Source organism: Andrena cerasifolii, chromosome 12 (assembly GCF_050908995.1).
Source record: "Andrena cerasifolii isolate SP2316 chromosome 12, iyAndCera1_principal, whole genome shotgun sequence".
In the NCBI taxonomy this organism is placed as follows: domain Eukaryota; kingdom Metazoa; phylum Arthropoda; class Insecta; order Hymenoptera; family Andrenidae; genus Andrena; species Andrena cerasifolii.
The window spans coordinates 11,859,336-11,883,740 of NC_135129.1; the positions used below are offsets into that span (position 1 = coordinate 11,859,336).

Consider the following 24,405-nt stretch of genomic DNA (forward strand, 5'->3'; position numbering starts at 1 on the left):
ATACTCAGTCTGGAATTACTGAAGAATATCATCAAGATTTAAGACGAGATTTAAAACGCATCAACTTCTAAAAATGAATTAAGAATAATTAAAAATCTGTACCTCCCCTAAAAGTTATTAAATTTCCTCCCACGAGTATTTGAGAATGCCTTACTGTCATATGTCAATGATTGGAATCAATCGGTGATAATTTGGTCGTCAAAGTACTCCATAGATTACCTAATTATCAAGTGTACCAAGATTGATTCTCGATCAAAGTCACCGATCCTCCCAAAAGATACATCGTTAGTGGTGCATTCAGGATTGAAATGGTTCACTCTAGCAGACGAGCCGAATCGAAGCACAGTAATCGGCGTACACCATCGTGCCAAAGTGAATTGCAAACTCATCCATGATTTCGGCTGGTTCTATCCAGTCGATGACGGCCGGGTCGTCAAAGTACTCGTAATGCTCATCGAAACGTCACGGTCATGCCCTCCGGCCTCGTTGAGGTAATTGGTTATTATCACGGCGAAGTGTGTCCCCTATTAGTGGATACCAGTGTACACACTGTCCCTTGTTAGTGCGCATTAGCGTGTACAGCGTGGACCCAAGCCGATGCACCGTGGACGCACGTGTTCCGCCCGCGAAGCGATCTGGCGGCCATGGAAAAGCGAAATAACGAGCACATACCGTGAATCCGCGAATAAATACCATGGACAGGGAAACGTCTGAAGTCGTCCGAAGCAAAGTGAAAGAAGCAAACTCTGTTCTCCGTTCCAGCAACCAAATTGTATTCGGATTCCACTGGATCTCGACTTTTTTCCTTTTAAAAAGCAGTTGTGTATTCCGCGCTGCTGTTCAAACACAGCAGAAGATGGATCTGTGTTTGCTTCATACGCCTCTGATATCGATTAGAGTACGTGTCCCCCATGTGTCTCAAGTAACGCCTCACGCTTGCTGATAAATTGGTACACTTTGACTAACACCGCGACGCGCATAGCGAAGCAACAGCGTCTCGGGGACGACTCGATCAGCGCGCGCCCAAAAAATCCTATACGATGCTCGTTAAATATGCGCAACACTCGCGCGGAGCTAGCGTGCTTTCTAAACACCGACCTCGTGAATTCTCACGAACCCTCCGAGGTTTCTCGGTCGAAACCAGCAGGCGATCCGACAAAACCGCCCATACAGACTGATTAATCAAAGGTCATTCCCTTCGAGTCGAACCCAGCGGGTCATTAAACTCCAGCTAAATAAAAATTCTCCGCAGCTTGTCCAGATATAGATCGGCAAGAATGCCACGGTCCGGGTCGAAAGCGATAGGTGTCCCGACAAGAAACGATTCGTGATCGATCCACGGGGATCGACAACGGCGCGTGCACACAGGCAAGGCCCGCTGTCAAGACGTTTCTGTTGCATGTGCGTGTGCGTGTACGTGACTCGATGCTGATCGACGATCCTCGATCTCGTTGAGAAGTAGGAGGAAAAGGCTAAGTAAGAGAGAAGAGGGAAGGGATAAAGGCGGGCGAGGAAGGTGCGTTGACGTCACTGGACAAGCTCGCTGCTCGGTACGCTCGTTGGCAACGCGATAGCAGTTTCACGAGGTTTCAACGTCGACGTAGAGGCTTCTCCGACCGGTTTTCATCGTTTCCCATCGAAATAAACTGCGAGTCGTCCGCCTCCGTCGCCAAAATACCCGCGGCAGTGCGCAGTGTCCCGGTGGGCGGGAGATTTGAAATTCAAAAAGTGACGTAGCCAGATCTAACGACATCTGTGTGACGGCCGGGGACCACGTGGCCAACCGTGCTCGTCGCTCGTGCCCAAAGTTCCACGCCTGAAATACAAGATTTCCGGGCCACCGTGCGATTTCTCGCTTGCGAGTCCACGAAACCGACGTCGACATCGAACGCGGATCGTTCTTCGTGCCGTTGCGATCGAGGTGTTGCCACTGATTCTAGCGGCGACGGTTGGCACCACTGCCACGTACGAAAGGTAAACGTCGATGACGTGAGGGAATGTGTTAATTGATCGGCGTGATCGTCCGCCGTGCACGGTTCACGTGATCCGCGGGCAAAAGACAATGAAACGGCCGGTCAGATGATCGGTGATTAATGGCAGGCAGGACGCGAATTTTCCGACATCCGATCGCGTGTCGACCTCGTTTTCTTCTCTCCACGGGCGAAGCCGCGGTTTCGTGCGCCGGGTTGCCACGGCGATGATGAAAGCTGGGGAAGCGGCGCGGCGTTCTGAACGCGGGAACCTGGGTTGATTTTGAAGAATTTTCGTGACGGAGAGCTGCGTCGAGGGTAATGTAGACGGTTGCGTGTTGGTTGGGGTGCGAAGGGTGCTTCTGGAGCAATGGATGGGGTGTAGGAATGTATTCTAGTTGCGATGGGTTTAGAAGGGTGTCGGTTCTGAGTTTGAATCTGTTCGAAGCTTGAATACTAGGGAACGTATTTAAAGTTCAGAGTATCGTGTTCTTCGCGATGGAGGTGACTCTTTCATCAGAGCACAAGTGTAATTTTAAGAGTTCAGTGTAACTTCCTAGACCATTCCAATCAGTACCTTTAAAAATCTCTGTGTTGAAAACGGAGCATCAACATTCCCTCCATCGTTACAATAAATAGAATAAATTCAAGCTCGAACCCCTATCCCAGAAACACCTTTACGAGGATTCATTAAAATTCGAAAGAAGAAGCTCTAGTACCCATCAACGTAGTATGCAAATTTATACATCGAAGCAGATTTAAATAGTTAGGTATCTCCCTTCTGCACGCTCGTTGCTCCGGGTCATGCAAGCCTTACGTAATCGCCTCTGGATTCGGCCCGGCGTGGCCGAAAGCGTCGCGTGCGGAAATTTCGCCGCGCGCAAAGGATGAAGCTCTGTAATGACCGTCCCGCGTGTAACGCGATTAACGTGCGCTGGGCGGCTCGACGGATGCGGATCATCTGCGGCGCAGCATGCGAATTCGAACGTCGAGCATCTGCATCGCTCACGTGCCCAGGTTTCTGCATTCTCCCTACCGGAAACGTCCCTCTTCTCCCTGGACCGGCGAGCGCCACGATCGCCACGCATACGATTAAAGTCATTAAACGGTCAATTAAATGGCCAGGACCGACTGGCTCCGAGATGTTTGTCAGCGGGATCCTCTCTTCTTTGCTGCACTTTTGTCGGTGCTTGATAAATTCTAGGGAAGCTGAGTTCCCAGGAGGCGCGAAGATTATTCAAATTAATATGTTGGGCTTACAAAGTATTTGTTCTGTAAAGGTATGCTTTTCAAGCGAAGTATATAGTCAAGGATCTATTTGATAGATATGGGAGTCTGCTTGATTTATCTTCGTCATTTACTCTGGGTGTTGGGATAATCCACTTATTGGGTTGATGCATATGAAATTGCCGATAGCCGGTAGCATAAAAGTTTCGTTGTTTATGGTGGCGATACAAGTGGCTTACTACTCGAGAAATCTCACAGAAACCGAAAAAAGTGAAATAGTTAGGAAGCAAATAATATTTTCATTCAAACTTCCCTACGCGAAACGTTCTTCGGTAAACGAAAGGTAAAGGTTTTTTTTATCCTGTATCCATCCGAATCTTTTCTGCCAAATCTACAAGAAGGTACAGCTCACTTATTCTTTTAATAATTATCATTGCTGTACATCTTTCTTCCACAAATTCCATATAATTTCTCAAATTCCACAGCTACCATCTCTTCTATAGAATCGTCTAGATCTAGAATGTGCCAACCCTTCTATTACTGCCCAGCCTATTACTTCACGGTCCGAAGGTAAAGAAATTCGAAAGGCATCAAGTCGAGATATCGAATTACGCGCCTAATCGCAGGACTGCAGTCAGAAGTTTCGTCGGCGAGAAGCATTCGCGTCGGGGGCTGGCATCCGGCGAAATTCGCGAACAATCGTCGTGTTTTGCAGGCTGGTTCACGTAGCAGCGTGTGACGCGAGCGTGTATCGGTGTTCACCGTGTGCCTGCATTATCCCCGCCATAAGAGGGAAACGCCATGGCATCCGTTGGCACAATCTCGTGCAACGGGCGCGAATCTGAAACAGTTGCGTGTGCGACGCGCTTACGTGCGCTGCTTCTGCTTGGAAAAACGCGGGAAAACGATCCCTCCAACGAGAACGCTACGATCCAGTGAGAATCTACCTCTGCTCGCTTCTATCTTCCTTCCTCCAACTCGCTCTCTTATCTCGTCGTCAGCTACGAACTGGAATTCGCAATTTCCCCGCAAGATTTTCGATTAATTTCTCGAGACTTCGGAGCCACGTTCTTTTAACTTAAATATGGAATTCGATTTCATTCGATTTCTTTTTTTAAGAAACATTTGGACACTTGTTTCTTCTACGGCCAGTGGTTTGGAGTTTTGGTTTTGAATTTGCTTTCAATGTGCAACGAAATTTCTGGCCAGCGTTCTTTTTCGACAGTTGGAGTTTTATCGTGGTATGTTTCAGAATTTTGAGTGAAGAAACTGGGGCCTTTGCTATCGTGTAATTAATACGTCGATATCGAGGTATTTGATGAGTTGAAGTTGTTCGTTTCATTCAGGATTAGTCAGTTTCAATTCATGTGCATCTGTTTGCATTGAAATTTACAAAGGAACCGGCAGAATTCTGATTATTTTTCTGTTTCTTGAGAAACGAGTTTTAGCTTTCACTTTTCATTCTTCGACCAATGAACGGTTCGTCTGCTTTGCTTTTTGACTATCCTTTTTGACAAATCCGAAGACGCCTGCTCGAAACAGAGCGATAGTCGCTGAAGGATCTTCTCGATGGTAAATGTAAGATAAGAGAATATTTACGAGCAACATAAAGCGAAGACAGAAAGCTGAGGCATAAATTATTTCACCACGAGCAATAAGCTAGATAAGAGACGTTTTATCAATATTTAGATCTCTCATATTCGCCAAGGTGTCCACGATGAAGAGTTTGTAGCTTTGTAGCGACGATTACGCTATTATTCCTGCAACGAGATCGATTAAGTTGATAATAACGTGATCGATGAGTCGGAACATCGTAAGAGAATAAGGAAACGCTTAATAAGCTTCCTAATTGCCAAAGAAAATTCGTTTCTCACGAATGTTACGTGGTTGGCGCGATGATTCAGAAACTACGACTCCCTGTAATCTGTAAATCTGCAAAATAATTATGTAATAGCTCATCGAAGCCTAAACTAACCGACGTCATCCTTCCAAGTATTCCTCGATGTGCCTGTCACTACTAGTTTCCCTCTTCAATCTTCAAGTAATCGCCAAAAGTCAGTGGGGCTTTGTTAATCTCAACTTCGGTTTCGTAAGAAAGATATTTTGAAACAAAATTCACCTAGCAAAACATGTGACGATTTTGAAGTGTCCTATGTATGCAAAATTATTACAATTTCAATCTCCGAAATTATATTAACTCCTTTTCAAATTACACACTCGTTTCATTATCTACAGACGTGCTACAGAATATCTAATAAAATCACAAGTTTTCGCGACCCATCTCCCTCTATCTAATTTTATAAGCCCATATTTTCGACTTTCCCTGTGTTCCCCAAATCTATCTCCCCAATTCTGAGTATAGAATAATATACGTCCAATCTCAAGACCGTTCCCCTTACCACAACCCACAATCACTACCATTTTTCTCGCTAAACCCATATCCTCGCCGTCCTTTCAGTCCCCATTCTTCACTAAATGCCCCTGCAAGTAATCATTCCCCTCGTCCGCACCGATAACCAGAACCCACCTCCGGTCTCACAATTTAATCGACCAACCTCTGCATGCCAAACGCAAAGCTAAGACAGAGAGAAAGAAAGCAGAATCGTGTGGACTGAAGAGTGACGTCGATTGTCCGCCATAGGGACGAGGAATGGTGGGATTCCAGGAACGGAAGGGCGTTGCGGATGCCGAAGGAAAGTGAGAGGAAACGAAGAAACGATGGCAGAAAACGGAACTTTGCTGATCGTGGTCGACAGCCGTGAGTCATCGTCGCGCGGTGACATCCAGCAGCATCGACTTCACTCGCATCCCCGCGGCGAGGGGGACATCTGACGTCTCTGTCGGTGCGTAACCGAATCGAGGACCGAGCACACGAAACGGGACGTGTCTACGCGCGCTTGCATACGCGGGGAACGAGGGAAGAGGACGGGAACAAGCGGCACGCGATGGACGCGGCTCCGTGGGATTGAAGAGGGACGAACCCAGTGGAAAGCAAGGGAAAAGGGGGGAAAAAGGGGAAAAAGGTAGGACCACCCGATGGCGAGTGATCTTTGCGCGTGAACCGACGAACAAGTGGCATGGAGGAGCCGCAGAAGCTCTTTCGTCTACCTGGTACCATCGAGGAGGAGGAGGAGAAGGACACCGAAGTGCAAGGACACCTGACGCTCCCAGAGAACCCCAACGCAGCCGACTCACCACTGCTGGGACCGCGGAACGTTCCAACCCTGTCCAGCCTCCCCAGGAACGTCACCCTCGTCAGGGTCAGCACCCAGAGCAGCAGCATCGGTGGCGTCGGTCGGCAGGACTCCACCAGGTGAGTCACTTTTGTACTCTGGGGTTCAATGAGCTGAGTATTTCTCGATGCTGAATAGTTCAGTAGAATTTGATGATTATTAATTTGAGAAAACTGGATAATCGTAACTTTTTACTTGTCTATATTAAAACGAATTAATAAGGATATCTAGTGTGCGCGAAAATTTGTCAGACGTAGAATCGAGGCAGAGATGGCCGAATAAAAGAAAAAGAAACTCGAAGGAATGATTAAAGATGAATAAAGATTTTCTATCCAGATAGTGGTGACTCCCTGAATTGGGGTGCCTTTATCCATTGCTCCCTTCGTTAGCATCTTGATTGTAAGGAAACTAACGAAGGGTAACTTGTTGGGGAAACGGAAGCTTCGTTGAAAAAGAAAAGACTAGCCCCCTCGCACGTGAAATAATAGAGTTTAATAGTTACAAGGAAGCTCACATACTCGCAGCAAAAAATTATAATTTTCCATACAAATTTTTCACGTATCTAATAACCAGAAGATAGCCTGATCGAGCAATCTTTCGACACACTTTGACGATCAATCTATTTACATAAGTAAAGGATCCCCCGTGAAGGTCCCTCGGTCGAACCGCGACAGGAAATTTCTACTTTGCATGCGAGAAGTCAACGTATCGCCGACACCAGCGAGCCAGCTATAATCACGCGACAATTACCAAACAAAACAGCCGCGAATAGTTAAACTATCACGTGCCCAGTCCCCAAGGCGTCTCGGTACACAAGGATACCCTTCCACTGAAAGGCAGTTGCGTTCTATTTGAAGGATTCATTGTCGACGCGTCCTGGCGCCAGATGCTGTGTGCCACCTCGAAATAGACACGCGAGAATGCCGGAAAAATATCGATCACCTCATCGATCTCGACGAACAATCGTAAACATCCTAACCAATTGCCCAAACACTTCCAGCTGTCCACCGAAAACAGGAACGGAACGATCCGCGAGAGATCGAGCTGCTATTACAATGCAGATGGGGCGAGAACCAGCAACAACGTACGGGAACGACGTGAAAAAAAAGAAATGGGGGATCCCGTAATTCGGTCGTTAAAAGAACCTGTAATCTTCTGTAATCACAGCCGCAAAGGATGGTGGATTCGCGTTTAATCGACGCGTCGCAACAGTTCTGCCGCGGCGAGCCTCCGCGCCGGTGTTTTCATAATTATTGTCCGTCAGCGAATATTTACCGTCGAGGCTTTTATTACGGGACAGGTGCAATTTATCGGGCAGGCACCTATTAACGTCGACGCGGTGCAATATATTTCTGAGACATCGCCGCGAGGCCGTGCAACCAGCCTCCACCGAGTTTTCTGTTTACCCTTTGCCTGTAATTCGCGAAGCCGTCACCGTTTGTCAGAGGCTGGATCGCGCGTTACGCGCGCAGGGCCACGTAACAGCCGTTGCAAAATTTGCGAGCGAACCTTGCCCGAGCACCGCTAATCCGCGTCTTTGTATTAACACCTTATGTAATATGCTTCCGGGGAGAAGTTCTGCCCGCTGGCAAAAGTTATTCGGGCATTTACCAGAATGGGAATTTTGGGATAGATTTTAATAGATAGGTGCGAGAAGGGTTTAAATAGTTAGGCTCACACGCGGTGATAGATAAGGATAATGCTAATTCTGTAAGTTTTCGTGTACTTACGATTAGCACCTTTGCTGAGTTTCACTGATATTCAGTGTTCTTGGATCGGGTTGCAACATTAGTCTCTTTGCATCAGCGTTTCCCAATGGAACCCTTGCAAACTCATTGAAATTTCGCGGAACCCTCAGCCTCAGCAGTTTTTCTCCTTTTTATACAGTCTGCTGACGACGCCACTTCAAATTTTCCTGTCAGGTGTATGTTTATCGTTGACTAATTCATACATTTCTTTAATGTTTAAATGCTGCTTTAGGTAACGAAAATTAGCTTGAATGTCTCTAAATCCCACTGAAGTTCTCTTAATGCCCATAGCTTTATGCTATCGTACTCTATTTACTCTGAACTTTGATATCTATTATCATCGTGCACGTTGAGCCATCTTCCTCAAAGCCACTCTCGAAATAAATCAGCTTCAAGTGCCCCGACCCGATATTCATCAAAAGGGCAATTAATCAGTACGCGGTTCGTGGCTCCGTTGTCACGTTATCCTTAAACAGCTGAACATCGGAGGAATCACAACCGTTTCTGCCCTGGGGTTGATAAATGCATGCCTCGCGAGGTTGTAATCGGGTAATCAAGCGCGCAAATACCTTCCAGTTGCGCATAATTAATTCGGCAATGATCAGACACGCTGCACACCCGTTTCCAGCCGAAAGGTCAGCAACGGTGGATTAATCTGTGATCGCGGACGAAGTTAATCGCGGAAACTCGCAACGATTTCCCGCGGTGTATCAGATTTCGCGTTTCCTGGAGGAAAGACGATACCCCGCGATTTCTACTTCTAGTTCTAGTAACTTCTCAGCCACCAGGCCTCGGCTTCAACTCCAATTCGATTCAGAATACTTAGCTGAAGAATTCAATTATTAACTAACCCGTTTCTCGACCAGGATCCTATCCACTGAATTTAAATTGCCCTGAAAGTAATCATCGAACTTTCGAGACCAGCTATGTAACTCGTCTTCCCAGATTAATCGTTAAATACCGGATGCCTGTCAACTGCATGGAAGATTCTAATTTCCCTTATAAGTACACATCCTAGGACAAGCTTTTATATTAAATTTTGATCATGACCTGAAATCCTTATTTTCTAAAAAAAGTGGTACTAATAATAAATAATAAATAGACTCTGTATTATTAAGCAGACGAGGGTTAAATGAAGGTGTTCTTTCAACGTCTTACTTGCTATAAAAAATAAAGCATTATTATCTACCACGTTTATCTGAAGTGTTATCATGGAGATATCAAAATTATGAGATCTTTTTAAACACTCAATCTTTTGTAATACTAATCCAGGCATCGAAGACCTCTGTGAGAACTATTGGTAAATACATTCTCCTACGATTATTGTATTTTCATTGTAATACGTAATAAAGTCGATATAACAGTAATAATAATTGTTTTACTAGGATGCAGCCCGCGTAAACTTGATACGATACAATAAGCAGGCGCAAGGGGAAGGGAGGACTGGTAATCCAATTACCAGCGCCTGGCCTAATCTGACGTATTTATCTGCAAGGATTAAACGTGCAACAGATATACTGAACAAGCCAGAACAGCTTACAGTAACTTGAAATCGATATTTCATATAGAAACGAGTCTTTTAAACCAATTGCTACTGATGCTCCAAAAATAAGCGACTTGCCAAAATTCTGCGACCTCAATTGGCAGCCAAAACGAAATTGATGTTGATAATATTGCACAATATCAGTGATAAGTAACATATAACACGTGTAATTTAATATTTAGAATGCGAAAGGGAAGGGAATTAATTATAATTCAGTGATACATACTTTCCACTTCACTTCTTACTTCTCCTTATTTTAGGATCTTCCCAGAAATACCACGATGAGGTGCGCAATACCCAAAAGATTCGTTCTACTGGAACAATTTGAATTAAAAGATGCAATTTCCTAATTCAAGGTTGACCAAATTCAGAGCCATTGAAGAATGGCAAATTGAATTACAGAGAGAAAGAAAGAAGCACAGATTCCGAGAGGCCATAGAATCCGGCGCGACGCGGCAAGTTTTCAGAAAAAAATCGAAAGACGTAGAGTTCACTCGCGACAGACACGCGAATAAGAAAAATCTTCGCGCGAGCCTGGACCTCGCGGCTCGTCCGATCTCGTTAGTTTAATTAAAAGCTCGTTACTGGCGACGTTGCGTTCGCGACGAGGCTCCGCTGGCAGTGAGCTTGCACCCGATGGCACATTAGCGCGACTTTTAATCCCAGAACGGTTTGGTGGCAGAGGAAGCGAGGAAAAGTTGAAAAGTGTTCGGACCTCTTCATGGCGAGTCGTGGAAGACCGAGCGCCGCTTCCGGCAGGAGGACGAGAAGAATCGACGCGTCTCGATCGAACTCGACCGTGAGTCGACGCCGCGAGAAACGAGACAGCTGGTTGGTTTTGTTCAAAGAGGTAGAATATGCGTTGTTTTTATCATCGAAGCTATCGAATTCGAGTGAGAGCTGCTCTGATGGAATTGTTAAATGGTGAATATCGAGTGAATTCCATTTCCCTGTAGTATCGTGTCGCACAAGTAAATTTCCTTTCCATTCTCCAAGCTTTGGAGATTTCACACATTCCTACCGATACAGAAGACAAATTATCTATGGAGATATTAATGCGGATTATCAGGAGCACTGATTTTATTTTACAAATTAAATTAATTCATATCGACGGGCATAATCTTTTGACGCCCCTATCGACTTACTTTCGCTCGCCACTAATCAAATTTCCAATCTGAATAAACTCTAGAGACTGAGATTAAGTAATTGGAATTAATTAATCACTCTCTAAAAGACACTCTTTATTCACAAATTCTTCTCCCAGAAATAAATCCAAGGAGCAACAGATAATTCACTGTGCTAGTTTAGTGTTAATTAAATCCAGCCTTATAACGACACCACGTTCATTCGTGACATTATCGATGGAAAGCGAATTCTCCTGTTTTCTGATGCAGAAATAAAAGTAATTTTCACCGCTGTCGGCCTATGTTGACGGCACTGGTGTCAAGTGACCGGTTGCTTGCTTGAATTGGCAAGTATATTTCGTGACTGGCTACAGAAACACGTGAGGTCGAGTTTTCGAGCCACCGTTCCTCTAGAATTAGCACCGTTCTCAATTGACGCCTACAATCGGCACGATCCTCTCCTATGGAATAGCGCCATTATAATGCGCCGAATAAATTACTTGCCCGGGCGAATGGGATTCATCGCTGCGCAGTGCTGATCGAGCCCTTCCGGCTCCAATTTCTTTCATCGACCAGGCCCGCACGCTTCTGAGGAAGCACCAATTCATCGACAAAGGATCGAGTTAGCTGCCCTCGAAAACGGTCGACCGAATCAAGCTGCGAAAATCTTCCGAGCCGAGTGGCAATTGTGGAACGAGAAGGGCCCATTCGGCGGGCACGTTCACACGAATTCATCGAAACGAATTACACCGTTTCAGGTCGATCAATCAGTGAGTCACCGTGCGAGAGAAGCCTGTTCACACGTGATGCTTCTGTGCACCGTGGCTGAGGTTTCGGATCTATTCACTTGACAAAGATGGTGAAAAGACCTTTAGCTCTGTCTTATACTGTGAGATTTTACTGCTTTATAATAATACAGTCGTCTCCGAAATTTTGAGGAGGCACTGTGGAAAGGAACGTGAAATTTTAAATCGACGAATGTTACGAGCTGCAGAATTTTTAATCGTCCTGCGTTTCGTGTTTTCTAACGAGTTTCCAGTAATATCGTAAATAATGCGATACCAGGGTCCAGCAGGTCACAGTGATTAATACTCTCACGTTCAACAAATTTGAATAATCAAACTCCTGCCACTCTAGCAGAACTAATCAATTTCACTCGAGATAGCTTCTGCTTTACAAATAAATTCAGATCAACAAATACGTGTAGCCCGTCTTTGGGTGTACAACCTTCACCCATTCATTGTCGCAGATCTTGTTCCATTGAACGCCACATTTTGGGCACGCGACTAGTCCCAAGAAATTCGATCGTGCAAGAGTTAGCTCCTCGTCGGTGGACGAAACGCGTGCGTTGCGTGTGATCAGCGATTTCGCGACGATTCGCAAAGTGTGCTCCCGATAAGGAGATACCGTGTCGCTGATAAGACATGCCGCCGACTCCCAGTCAGTCAAACGGACGACCTATCGCGGCGGAGACGTCTCAATCTTGTTAGCGTAAATCCTACGCGAGCCGACGAAACACTCCCAACACATTACCGTGTAAATAAACGAACAGCAGGTAGCGTTAATTGCACGAAACGGAAGGTGCAAATGCATCTTGGGTGTAATATTCTTCCGTCCATGGGAATTCGGTGATCTTCACTGTGATCTCGTGGAAAAGTGAAAGCAAACCACAAGTTTAAAGATACCGCAACCTTGGGCGCCTCTGAGCGAGGTTCAATGTAATTGTTGATAGATCCTCGATCCTTCGAACGATGAAAATCGAAGGGGTTCGTTTTCACTCGTGCTGACCAGTTAGAGTGGAGAGAATTGATTTTACCAGGAGTTCCAAGTGTACACAGAAATATCGTGTCTGATCATTGAGGGACTGATATCACTGGGTACTTCCCTGCGTAGATCATCTCGTAACGACTGTGACGCTTCGAATGCATATTTTATACAGATTCCAAAGAACATTGAAGCGGAAACCGAACCTGTATTCTCTGTCCACGAATAACTGCCTTAATAGTTATACAGAAAAGAGGAGACAAAGTCGTCGAGATCGTGTCAAAGGTATCGACGCCTCGCACCGCAGCGCAATAAAGATAGAGCAGGCAAGGTTTCCAGCTACGTAAACGCGTTGGACAACAGCGAAGAAGTTGCAGATAGACGGAGAACATATCAGCAGTTCAAGGGTGACACTTGAATTTCAAAAAAAAAAAAAAATCACCGAAGACTTAACGCATGTAAATTCTAATTAAAAAGAAACACTGAATGCATCGACCTAGAAATTCAAGAAACCAAGCTGCAGTCACAAAGCCTTGTGACAAAATATCAATGTCACACCCCTCTATACAGAATTCGAAATTAAAATAATTCACAATTGCCATTCTCCCTTGTCAATGAAAATTAAAATGTAAGGATAAAATCGACGGGAGTGGCAGCGGAACCAGCCGCCAGGATGTTAGCTAGTTCTCACACGGTGTCTGTGATGAGAAAAGGAAGATACGAGGGATCCTTAGGATGGAATCCCTGATAGGACGCGGCGTATCTCGAACGGCGCTTCACGTGACGCAACCAGCCCATTTTCGCGCAAATGAAGAGAGCAAACGTTATTGTTAGTGACTGATAAGTGGAGACCGCTGGTCAGGTATTGGCTACGTACGTATAAGACGTCCTACTTCGTTGCACGAACATCAGTAGATCCTCCACTAGCAAACACGTCGGCTATGCATCGTTTTTGTCATCGCCGACACTTGTTCCGCTGACTGCGTCCAGGACCAACCTTCTTGTAAAACCGAATAAGACTCGACGGAAATTCGCAGAGAAGAGAAGAAGTAGCGACACGAGCTCGAAGAGGACAACGTTCGATCTGGATCCTTCAAAGGAACCTCGCAGTGAGTTCGTTGAAAAAGCGTTGGATACCAAGAGTGATCGATGGAATGAAGGTAGAAGCTGATTTATTAGACGCTTCGTAGAGCAGAATTTTAATTGAATTGGAAGACCGATCATTCGATTCCTGAAGGGAATTCTGCAAGTTAATTGATGGAGGCATCGAGCCTGGACACCACAGTTCCATGGTAGAAGCGGCTCTGTAGCAAGTTTTCCAGGCTGTCGCAGAGTAAATGGCAACGGCATAATAAACCGATCGATGGATCTCTGGGGAAAAAAATCATCAAGGAGAAAGATAATCGATAAAAATGACGCGGGACAGGATTTTATCGAAACGATCGTCGCGATAAGCGCGAGATCGGGCGCGATAAGTGAAAGGCCGTCGAGCAGATAATTAATTACGGGGAAGTTAGTGGCGTTCCTCTCCCAACATTTTTCGTGATCCACGGTGTGCATCGACCCACCCACTGCTGCAACGATTACGATTACGAATGCTGGAAGATAAGCGGGATTCTTATCGTCGACCCTGCAGGAATCTTGTAAAAGATCTTGCATCCTCAGGTCCTTAAACGCGCGTTCAAAAAGATATAGTTTGACGTGTGGATGTGTCACGTATCTGTAATCTACGGCCATGCAGAAAGTCTCATGAAATGATACACTTGCTTGATAAAAGAAAATATCTTTCGATTATTGATCCTCGATCGATAAGAGGCGGGACACTGAGGCTGCTGTGCAACGCTGCTAATAACGATCCAAGTGTTTTATGCAAACAGGCAACATTGAATATTTTACTGTTGAGTTTTAAATTAAAAATGGGTCGATGTGTAAGGATAATTCTGAATTGAATAGAGGAGTTTAAAAGCTCGTGATCGAATTGTGTTCGAATAGAAGGGAAGATGAACGGAGACGTTCCAAAAAGTCCAATTTCGAGCGTGACGTCGTCGCCGGCGGATCATGGAGAGAAACAAAATCTTTTACCACCGATCACGCCGACCACCCCCATAATCGTGAAAGTGGCGAGGAGCTCGAACACGTCGTTCAGAAGCAGGTAAATCAATTTTCATGGATGACCGCGCGATCGAGAGGCATTCTTCGCTGCGCAATAGCTTCCTCGTTTAATAAATGGAACTGTGGGATTAATCATTATTCATTAATACCGCGAATTAATTTCCGCGTGCGCGTAACAAGCACGCGTTCGATATTCTTTTGGATCGACTTCTGTCGCCGGTCTGTTATTTATGGCCGTCGCGTTAATTTGATAAGCGAGTGTATTTTTTCTCGGCTCCCTTTGTTCCTACGTTTGTTCAATTGCTCGGTCAAATGGCAACGAGAAGGCGCATTACGGAAATGTTGGATGAATTTACTGGATGTTCTGTTTTTTTGTGGACTCTTCTATGTTTGAATCGATTTGAATTCATTTTATTAATTCACTTTCTGATAGATAGATTCGATGGTTTGAAGGAGAAGTAGAAGTTGAAATTTTTGAAGGTTTGAGAATTATTAAAGGGGAAGGGAGTTTTGGAATTTTGTGGGAATTAAGACTCGTTTATAATATTCGATGCAAGTTAATTAACCATAGGTATTACGGATTGGGTTGATCATTCAGTACCATGGAATCTCTTCAATAATTCACGACTAATATTTCTTAATTTATGAGTAAAGGAATAACAGGGATTTGTATTTAATTTGAAGAACAATTTCTTTATACCCTGGGGTCTAAAACACCCCAATGCTATCTACCAAGAGTCACTTCACCAGAAATTAAATATCACTGAGCTCAGACCAGAAAATCTTGCAAAAGTCCTAATTCCAGGTCAACCAAATCCAAAGAAACATCATTTTGTTAGGAACTATCCTTATCACTAGCTATCCGATAACAGAGAAACTCAGATTCACCGATATCTTCACAGCAGATTGTTCGAGGTCGTGTAAATTCCTCTACACAGAGATCCATCATTCCATCAATAAATATTCAATGAAAAACACCTACCATTCGCTTCCAAAAGTAATTATACAATCTCATCGATCCATTTGACCTGTTGCCATCGCTCCGATTCAATCTACTTAGAGCTGTCATGCAACCAACGCCAATGCATACGCATGTTAATTAATATCTTCCAGAAATTCGAAAAAGGCCCGCCACGAACCAAAACAACAAAGGTATAAAAAAAATCACACGAGCGAAAGGTTTCCAGCAGAACTACCGCGTATTAAGAAGTTAAAGGATATAAAGGATATCGATCCCCATAGGGATCGCCCCATGCCGTTCGACCCGCGATCGAGGGACGAATGATCGACATCGCGTAGCTCGCTGCGTGTCGACAACTCGGCTGCTCTACGCGTGGCAATACATAAATTGGCAGATAACAGTTGCTCTCGGTTATCATTCGAAGTTAAAATGGCGACTTCCTTTGTGCGGTAGGAAAAGGGGGCGAGCTCGAGGAGTCTCGGCTGGATCATCGAACCGGACACAGCGGTGTATTCTTGCACCACCGTCGCTTTTTCCCGTTACTCTCGCGATTCCCGCTTAAACCGACCATCCGCGAGAATCGAAGTGCAATTTCGTTTCCTATCGCCCTCGTAGCCGGCGTAGCCCGGAACGATTACTGGAGCTGCCTCCACCTCGATCAGCCGTCGATTTCGCGCGTAAACTTTATCACTGGTCGGTCGGATTAAACGAGTAAACAAGCCTGACAAGTGGCAACAGTGGTTCGACGATAAGCGATTGAGAATATCCCAATCGTATCACCGAAATCATTTTCGCGCGATGTCATCAGTGGCTAGAAGCGACTCGATGAAAGCCGTCGGAGCGGGCACGGATTGTTGCGTGTTTCGTGTAGTTATCAAGACATTGAGGTGAACCCTAGGCGATCCACGATAAACGTGATATTAAAAGAGAGAATTGGGTCACGTTTAAGATCCATCGCTCGTCGTAGATATTCGCGTGGGACAGTGGATTTCGGTGAGACTGGCCAGAACTCGACATGGAAGTGATCGGCGACGATGACGTACAATGCGAAGAGACCTGTCGTGAGTATTTTCCTCGAAATGATTAGCCACTCGCGGGGACTCATCCGACGGATTGTTTTTCCACGTTTCATTGCGCCAGAGGATGCGACTCTTCCGGCGGAATTACGTTAAAGTACGTTCTATCGGGAGATGAACTCTCGCAGAGGAGATTCTCCTATCTCTGCTCCATTCACGCAGATCTACTCGCGTGCTTCAGACTCTTTGTGGAGTTTCGATCGATACAGGCGCGTACAAGAGCCTCGATTAATTCGCGCGACAAATGAGATGCGTTGAAACGGTGTCAATCGCGAATCGTACATCTCGAGCACGCAGCAAGTGTCCAGCAGATTCGAGATCGGCTCGTTACGAGAAAGGGAAGCAATCCGCGTAGAAGCTGTCAGTCGATGCTGGGAAGAACAATTGCGATCCTCCGGATTTGTTATTCAAATCCTCCATGATCTGTTCGAGGCACGCAGACGTTGCGGCACGCGCGCAGAAAAGTCGAAGTAAGCCGCGCGAAGGCCTTGGCGACGATCTCCACGCGCGCCTTACATCTTCAAATAGTCGAAAGATCGTTCAAATAGGCGGCAAGGTGTAAACAGAATTGGCCAGTATTAGCAATTGGGACGAATGTAGGGAATATAATGGACGCTGCTTGTATTATAATTAGAAATTGATCGAGTATGAACTGAAGCTTCTGAGTAATTACGAAGACCCCCTTCGATGGAGAATACGAGTATTGTCTTGCCTTATTCTCCACTGCAATCGAGTGGAATTTGCATAAAGCTGCGTCAGGTATTACATGAGCGTAGAATCAGTTGCGATCTGCATATGCACAATGATCGTGTTCCTAGACGATTCCCACTCGTTTCAATTTTGATAGGAATTGCGACGAGAGAAACGCAGATTGACTACATCAAATTAGGTACTCGAAGTAGTCGTCCCAGGGTAACAATGACAATGAAATTCAACCTCGTATATACTTTTGACATGACGGTCGCTTGTAATCCCCCCATCTGAATGTTTGGGAAACGTTTCAGGAGCCGTTACAGAGCAGGCCCGACGCGCAAGCTGCGCCGTCGCGCGGTCCTGAAGAATGGCGACTGCAACGTCCTTCAGTCCCGCATCTCGAGGCGGTCGCTGCGCTTCCTCCAGGACATCTTCACGACCCTGGTGGACACGCAATGGCGCTGGACGTTGCTCTGCTTCAGCCTGAGCTTCGTGCTCTCCTGGCTGGGCTTCGCCGTGATCTGGTGGCTGATCGCCTTCACCCACGGTGACTTCGACGAGCGCCACCTGCCCCCGTTCCAGATCCAGAACAACTGGACGCCCTGCATCTACAACATCTTCTCCTTCACCAGCTGCTTCCTGTTCAGCATCGAGACCCAGCACACGATCGGCTACGGGAGCCGCTCCACCACGGAGGAGTGCCCGGAGGCGATCTTCGTCATGTGCATACAGAGCATCGCCGGCGTGATGATACAGGCGTTCATGGTGGGCATCGTATTCGCGAAGATGAGCAGGCCAAAACAGAGGACCCAGACGCTTCTATTCTCGCGGAACGCGGTGATCTGCCAGAGGGACGGCGAGCTGTGCCTCATGTTCCGCGTCGGGGACATGAGGAAGAGCCATATCATAGGAGCCGCCGTGCGAGCGCAGGTGATCCGTTCCAGGACGACCAAGGAGGGCGAGCTGCTGTCCCAGAACCAGCAGGAGCTGGCCGTGGGCACGGATGGCCAGAACGGTAACCTGTTCTTCATCTGGCCCACGACCATCGTCCACAAGATCAACGCCGACTCCCCGCTGTACAATATGTCCGCCGAGGACATGCTCACCGAGAGGTTCGAGGTCGTGGCCATCCTCGAAGGCACCATCGAGTCGACTGGCCAGACCACTCAGGCCAGGTCCAGCTACCTGCCACAGGAGATACTCTGGGGGCACAGGTTCGAGCCGATGGTCACGTACTCGAAAGAGAGGCAGGGCTACGAAGTGGATTACTCGCTGTTCAACAGCACCACGCAGGTCGACACGCCGCTCTGCTCGGGCAGAGAGCTCGCCGAGTTCTACAAGGTGCAGGAGGAGCTTCGCCATGGGAACGGTGAGTCTCCTTGGACGGTTAGATTCGATAGTCGACGGTTTAGAAGTCGGCTGTTGGGTTGCTGCATGATGAACGACGCTTTGTCTAGAACGCTGCTTCTTCTGTTCCGATAATTGCAACGCGATGAAGGAACTGTGAGCCTCTAGGTGGCAAGCGATTATTCTACTGTCACCCTCCAAAAAATTTCCATCTTTCACCTATGTGCTATGGAATTAATTAATTTCTAGCTTAACGCTGATTGCCCTCGATACTTCAACACTCAGGTCCCCACTAGTGTGCATTTCCAGTGCTAAACGGTATATGAAGATTAACTACGGTAGAAAGTCAAGTTACATTTCACTACGCAGCAACCTAGCAGCTCAAGCATTCGTTTGTCGATAGAGAAGGTAGAACGCACTCGCCAATCGGAACCAAGTTACTCGATCACCGTGAGACTCAACTCTAAACTAGACAACCTAATTAAATCAAGCCTCCACTTATCACCCACAACAATTACTAATGCAACTTCTCAGCTAACCAATTCATCCCTCCACCTCCGTGACCACCCCCATAAAGTAGCGAATAGGTCCCTGTACGCCGCAGAACGTCCAACAACGTCCAAGTCCTCGCTCCACCAGAATGTGTGTCGCAATGAAAAATTTCCGTCGTGCGTCCGCCAGCATGGCATCGCGCGATAACGCGTTACAAAGCAATCACTAACGATACAGCAAGGCCGAGGCACGTCCTCTAATTGGGATGCACACGCGAATCAAACTAATCGATAGCAACCACCCAGCAGCCTCGTGGATCGCTTCTTCTTTCGCTTTGCTGTGCTTGGACTCGATCCGCTTGCTTCTCCGCTTCTCCGCTTCTTAGCTCTCCCCTATGGCTTTCCGTGCAAGCACTGGTTCTTTGTCTGACTGTTGGTGCTGGCTGTACCCGTAGATGGAGGCCTGAGGAAAATTCCTAGCGAGCCGAAATCCGTGCTGATCGCATCGAACACCGTGAGCCAACACGACACCTTGGAGTTCCTTGTCCCCCAAGGGCACTCTTCGCTGAGCTCATCGAAACTCCACATTGACATTCCATCGATCGACGACTGCCCAGGCGTCTGAGCGAACCCGGGGCTCGAGCAACGACGGCAGGCAGTGAAGGAGAAAAGGGAGGATGAAGTAGATATTCTTGTGAAAGAGAGTAGCCCGAAGAGTGGATATGGACTCCATAGGGAATCGAAGATACCTGAAGGGAACTGTAGATTCATAGACCTCGTGTCTGCTAGGCTGATGCCTCATAGGTGTGAAATTCAATCGGGGATCCTGGTCTGCCTCTATCGCGCTTGTGTCTGTCCCTCGTGTTGTCCTGTCTCGTATAACGACGCGCCCTGGCTGAAGATCGTCTCGTGACACGATGCCAAGCGATCGGGAGGTGGTTGGTTAAGGGGCGTCGACTCATTCACAACTGTACACTTTCTGAATCGAATCTAAGGTAAAGCAGCCAGATCTCAGAGATGCTAATGGGGGACGTGTGAAGCTTTTCGAGAAGTTAGGGATGTTAGTTATCATTTTAATAAAGTTAATATTTTAGATTATTAGAATATTTTGAATTCTCGCTAACGATTGGAATAATTTGATAGAACTAAGGGGCGATGGCATAATTGAGAAATACCGGATTAAACGATCTCGCTTAACTTTTTGAGAATGCGGAGGCGGAAAGAATTGCGAAAGATGGGGGGTTATTACCGGGACAGACTTCCAAAATTGAGGACTGTCCCATCTAATCGAGGACGACTGGCTGCTTTACTCTAAGATGTCTACTACTCTATAATTCTTCCGACCACTGTCCGAGTCTGGGTCTAGATCGAAGCATGCGTTTCATGTGTATCCCGCGTAATTCTCTAAAACAATTAACACCCGAATAATCGAAAACTACTTCGAGGATGAAACTTGGGTGACGAACTGTGCGCTGCTATAACGAAAGCGTCCGTTGGGAGGTTGGTTAACATCCACTCATCAGGGAATCAGGACCAAAGCGTACATCCTTAAACGTGACCTAAACCAATCCACTAAGCAGCAGGCTACTTTCCAGGTGTGATAGTCGACGAGGATTTCCCAGCAGAATCCTACGCGGACAGCCAGTGCCACTGTGGTCATCGGCCAGCGATCCTGGGCCACCCTCTGACGCACGTGGACAGCATCAGGAGCGAGGCGAGCGTGGACGAGACAATCACCTCGCGGAACGCTTACAGGGACCCGTGCATCTACCAAGGAGCTCCGCCAGGACTTGCCAGTAGAGACCACAGCTACTACAGGATCCTGGATCTAGACCCCGACGGGATCCAGGTAATGGGGGACGTCGATATGCATCAGCTGCCGGAGGCGGTGAACAGGGAGATCGTGCAGAACAGCCGAGAGATCATATACGAGGAGCCAGAGACGTCTAGAGAAGGCAGTCCGCTTCTGCGACCAACTGCTAGTCGACGCGCGATCAGACACCCGTTATTGGACGAAGAAAGGAGATCCCTGAACAGCTGTAGAAGGATCGTCCCCCACAGAAGCCTTCTGCGAGGCTCGGAGGAGGATAGAAGGTCCCTGGATGGCTCCAGGAGGAACTTGAACGGCTCCAAGAGGTACCTACTGGTCCCTCTGGATGGCAGGACACTAGAGGCCAGTGTTAAAGAGCATTTACCCAGAAGACACACGGGGAGCAAGGAACACTTGAACGCGATTAGGAAGAACGCCCCTGCGAAGGAGTCGAAGGAGATACCTGAGGTCGATGCGAGGGAGAGGCTGCACTCAAATGATGATCGATTGATGATCGAGATGGAGAGGTGCTCGGATCAAGCGTCCCCTTGTCTACAGGGGACAGTGTTGTCCGAGGGCAACAGGGCGTCTCTGTCTGACCCTAATTTATCACCAAACGAGTACACGGGTTCTCCAAAGTGTCGTCGATCGCCTGTTACCGGGTCACCAGTCTCGCCCACGTCGGACCTGTCGCCAGAGTCGGGGTTCTATGAAGGGGCTCAGTGGAACTCCAGCCCGGAGTGCGTGCAAAGAGATCTGAAGCTTCCTAACGATTCCGCAGTCACGAGGAACAGAAGGAGCTACGAGAACGCACAGCTGCAGGACGTGAACGAAGCCCTGTCCAGGCCAGACAGCGAGAACAGCTCGCTACACAGCGAGGAGTCTGCCAAGAATTCGACTAATGACAATGTTCAATCGAAATGTGGAGAGAAGAGCGTTGTCGCGAAACAGGCGATCTCTTACACGAGCGTCTGACCGAAACTATCCCGCGACAGTCACCTGTGCCTTTCCACAAACGTCATCTATTACGACCAAGTGCCAGTGCAACCGTGTTGTGTACAGTCGAACTAGAGTTCACCTTGGAGACGAGGTACTCGTAGCTGGCCGTTGTTTCACCCTCGATCATAGATCACTGGAGATGAACCGCGCGCAGGACTGAACGGTAACGAATTACGATCGCTGCAATCGCGGTATTGACATTTTTTCCAAATTCATAGCCGGGTGCGTTTGAAGCCTGGCGACAGGCGATCGGAAATTAATTCAGGAGTGAAAGGTGACGAAGTATGGTGACTGCGATTTTTCAAACGTTTAATTTTAGTAAGATTATTCCTTCGAATAGCTGAATATCTTTGCCTTTAGTTTCTACGAATTTTTACATTTTTCATTTGTCTGGCGTGGAATGGAGGCTTAGAGGAGTGCGCCTTTCAGTCACTTCTACGTCGCTGTGCTCGAGGGTTGAAAAGCTAGGCGCGAAGTAATAGAAACTGTAGCAACTAAGATGCGCAACAACATTCGAACTACTCTCAGTCTAAGTGAATTTATACTATATTTTTCTGATCCACTGTCGTTGATTGTACATCACTGTAAAACCGCGGGTCGGTTCGCGCGAAGCTTCCATACGAGCATCAATTAGAGAGTCGCTTAATTTAGCGAACGTTATTTAGAGGTGGTAAAGCATCGACTGTAAAACTGTGCCTTTTCCTTCCAGCTTTCGTGAGTTTCTCGAAGGCTTCGTTAGAAATATTCCTAGGGTAGGCAGAGACCATGCAACGCTTTGATCGTATTAACCCCTCGATTCTTATCGCCATTCAAACTTTCCACGATCAATGAAACACGCCCAGTGCCTTTTCGGTACCATTAAACGGCTACTGTTCGTCAACGGAATTCAAGTGCTCGAAAGCAGCATACTCGTTGGCTGTAGAACGTAAAAGTCGAGTAGATCTAACCGGAGTATTTAGCGATGGAAAGGAAAGTATATTTTTACAATTTGAAACGTACAAACGCAAATCGTCGACACGTCAACTCTTTTCGAGCTCTCAATGTAGATGAATCTTTGTTATTTTAAAAACAAACACGCGTGTTCATGCAAAAGTGGCCAGATTTTCGGATCGCAAGCTTAGTAAAGAAATTCCTTGGACTTTTAATGTGGAGGATCTGGAAACTTGACCTCGTGTCGACGATGGGGGATGTAAAAGAACACGGGGAAGTGTAAATGTAAACGTGTTTGGGAGAAGTGCCTCGTTTCCCTCTCTTTTCCAGCTGGGGAGGTGTAACGCGCGTCGAACGTCGAGATAAATTAGCGTAATTGATATTTATTGCTTCCAGAATATTGTAACTACTAGCTGGACGTTTGTATGTGACGTGACTGGAGGTCAAACTTTGAGTGAATCGTCGATTGAATGTGGATTCGCGTGAATGGACAGCTACTTTAAATTGCTATCGCGAGCCAGATTATTCTGATAACAGTTAGGCTGAGTTCGCTGGAGAAATCTTGGCGAATGTGGTACACGTGGGGGAAATTAGCCATGGGCACCTGCCATCGTGACTTCTAGCAGAAATTGTGAAAATGTCATTTGTAATAAAGAACAATCGAAACCTACACCACCTGCTATTTCCTGGACACCCTCAAGTTATTCTACAGCAACTGGAGATATTCTTCTGGTAAGTATCCCAAGTAGTTTGGAAAATTCTATCTGAGGTCAAATTATATTTGGATACCGATGGAAACTTTCTACATAAAGTTTCACTGAAGTAAGCTACCACAGCCTTTAATACAATTCTATATTTCACATGATGTCGAAGAAGGGGAAACGCACGTGTTAGCGACAACTTGAATAAATGAAAAATGAAAACACGAGTGGATCAAACTACTTGTACCGAAGAATCACCATTGCCCCAAAAAACGCGAAACAGCATTTCAAATAAAGCTTACCTTCAGCCCGTTAACCAGGAAGAACGAGTTAACTCATTACGAAAGTTTCGTAATTATACCTAGTCTCTCCATCATTCGCGCTGTACAAAACGATTCACTTTCCCTGTAATCGTTTCCAAATATACAGAACGCCGTTTCTAGTTAACATTCCCACTCAAGGAACTAAGAAAATTACGTAAGTACCCCAAAATTTCTCTACCCAAAACACCAAGCAAGAGTTTAACACTATGATGGGGAAATTACTTGGTCCCTACTTGAATACTTTGAAAAGGGAAATATTTTGCTCCTAGTTAAATACTTTGAAGAGAAAAACACTTTGCTTCTTCTTTAATTACTTGAAAGAGAAGAATTCTTCGTCCCCCATCTCGACGTCG

At 46.5% G+C, this 24,405-nt stretch overlaps 2 protein-coding genes across 10 annotated transcripts in view; both read left to right on the plus strand.

Moving 5' to 3' along the window:
- Nucleotides 1-20,993, plus strand: part of LOC143375277 (ATP-sensitive inward rectifier potassium channel 12) — a 42,031-nt gene extending 21,038 nt beyond the window's left edge. For 3 of the 7 annotated variants that reach the window (XM_076824226.1, XM_076824234.1, XM_076824233.1), the window contains exon 10: nt 5,839-5,978. The gene's annotated coding sequence lies outside the window, so the exon portion shown is untranslated. Of the gene's footprint in view, nt 1-5,432; nt 5,699-5,765; nt 5,983-17,762; nt 17,880-20,884 lie in introns of those variants that run through there. The other 4 variants (XM_076824231.1, XM_076824229.1, XM_076824228.1 and 1 more) reach the window with 4 other exon arrangements.
- On the plus strand, nt 6,025-23,698 carry LOC143375276 (uncharacterized). 3 transcript variants are annotated; one of them, XM_076824223.1, is made up of 3 exons: nt 6,025-6,510; nt 17,763-18,820; nt 20,885-23,698. In XM_076824223.1, the coding sequence occupies exons 1-3, from the start codon at nt 6,275-6,277 to the stop codon at nt 22,072-22,074; spliced, it is 2,484 nt and encodes an 827-aa protein (XP_076680338.1). In that variant the 5' UTR covers nt 6,025-6,274; the 3' UTR covers nt 22,075-23,698. The 3 variants fall into 3 exon arrangements, with proteins under 3 accessions (XP_076680338.1, XP_076680339.1, XP_076680340.1); XM_076824224.1 differs by lacking the exon at nt 6,025-6,510 and adding an exon at nt 12,288-14,761; XM_076824225.1 differs by lacking the exon at nt 6,025-6,510 and adding an exon at nt 16,142-16,743.
- Nucleotides 23,699-24,405: the final 707 nt, after the last annotated feature.

What these genes read in the sequence shown, in the direction of transcription:
- LOC143375276 (XM_076824223.1), top strand. Translation starts at nt 6,275, where the DNA reads ATGGAGGAGCCGCAGAAGCTCTTTCGTCTACCTGGTACCATCGAGGAG. An exon ending in GGTCGGCAGGACTCCACCAG is followed by an intron (nt 6,511 to 17,762) that starts GTGAGTCACTTT and finishes GAAACGTTTCAG; the next exon opens with GAGCCGTTACAGAGCAGGCC. An exon ending in GGAGCTTCGCCATGGGAACG is followed by an intron (nt 18,821 to 20,884) that starts GTGAGTCTCCTT and finishes GCTACTTTCCAG; the next exon opens with GTGTGATAGTCGACGAGGAT.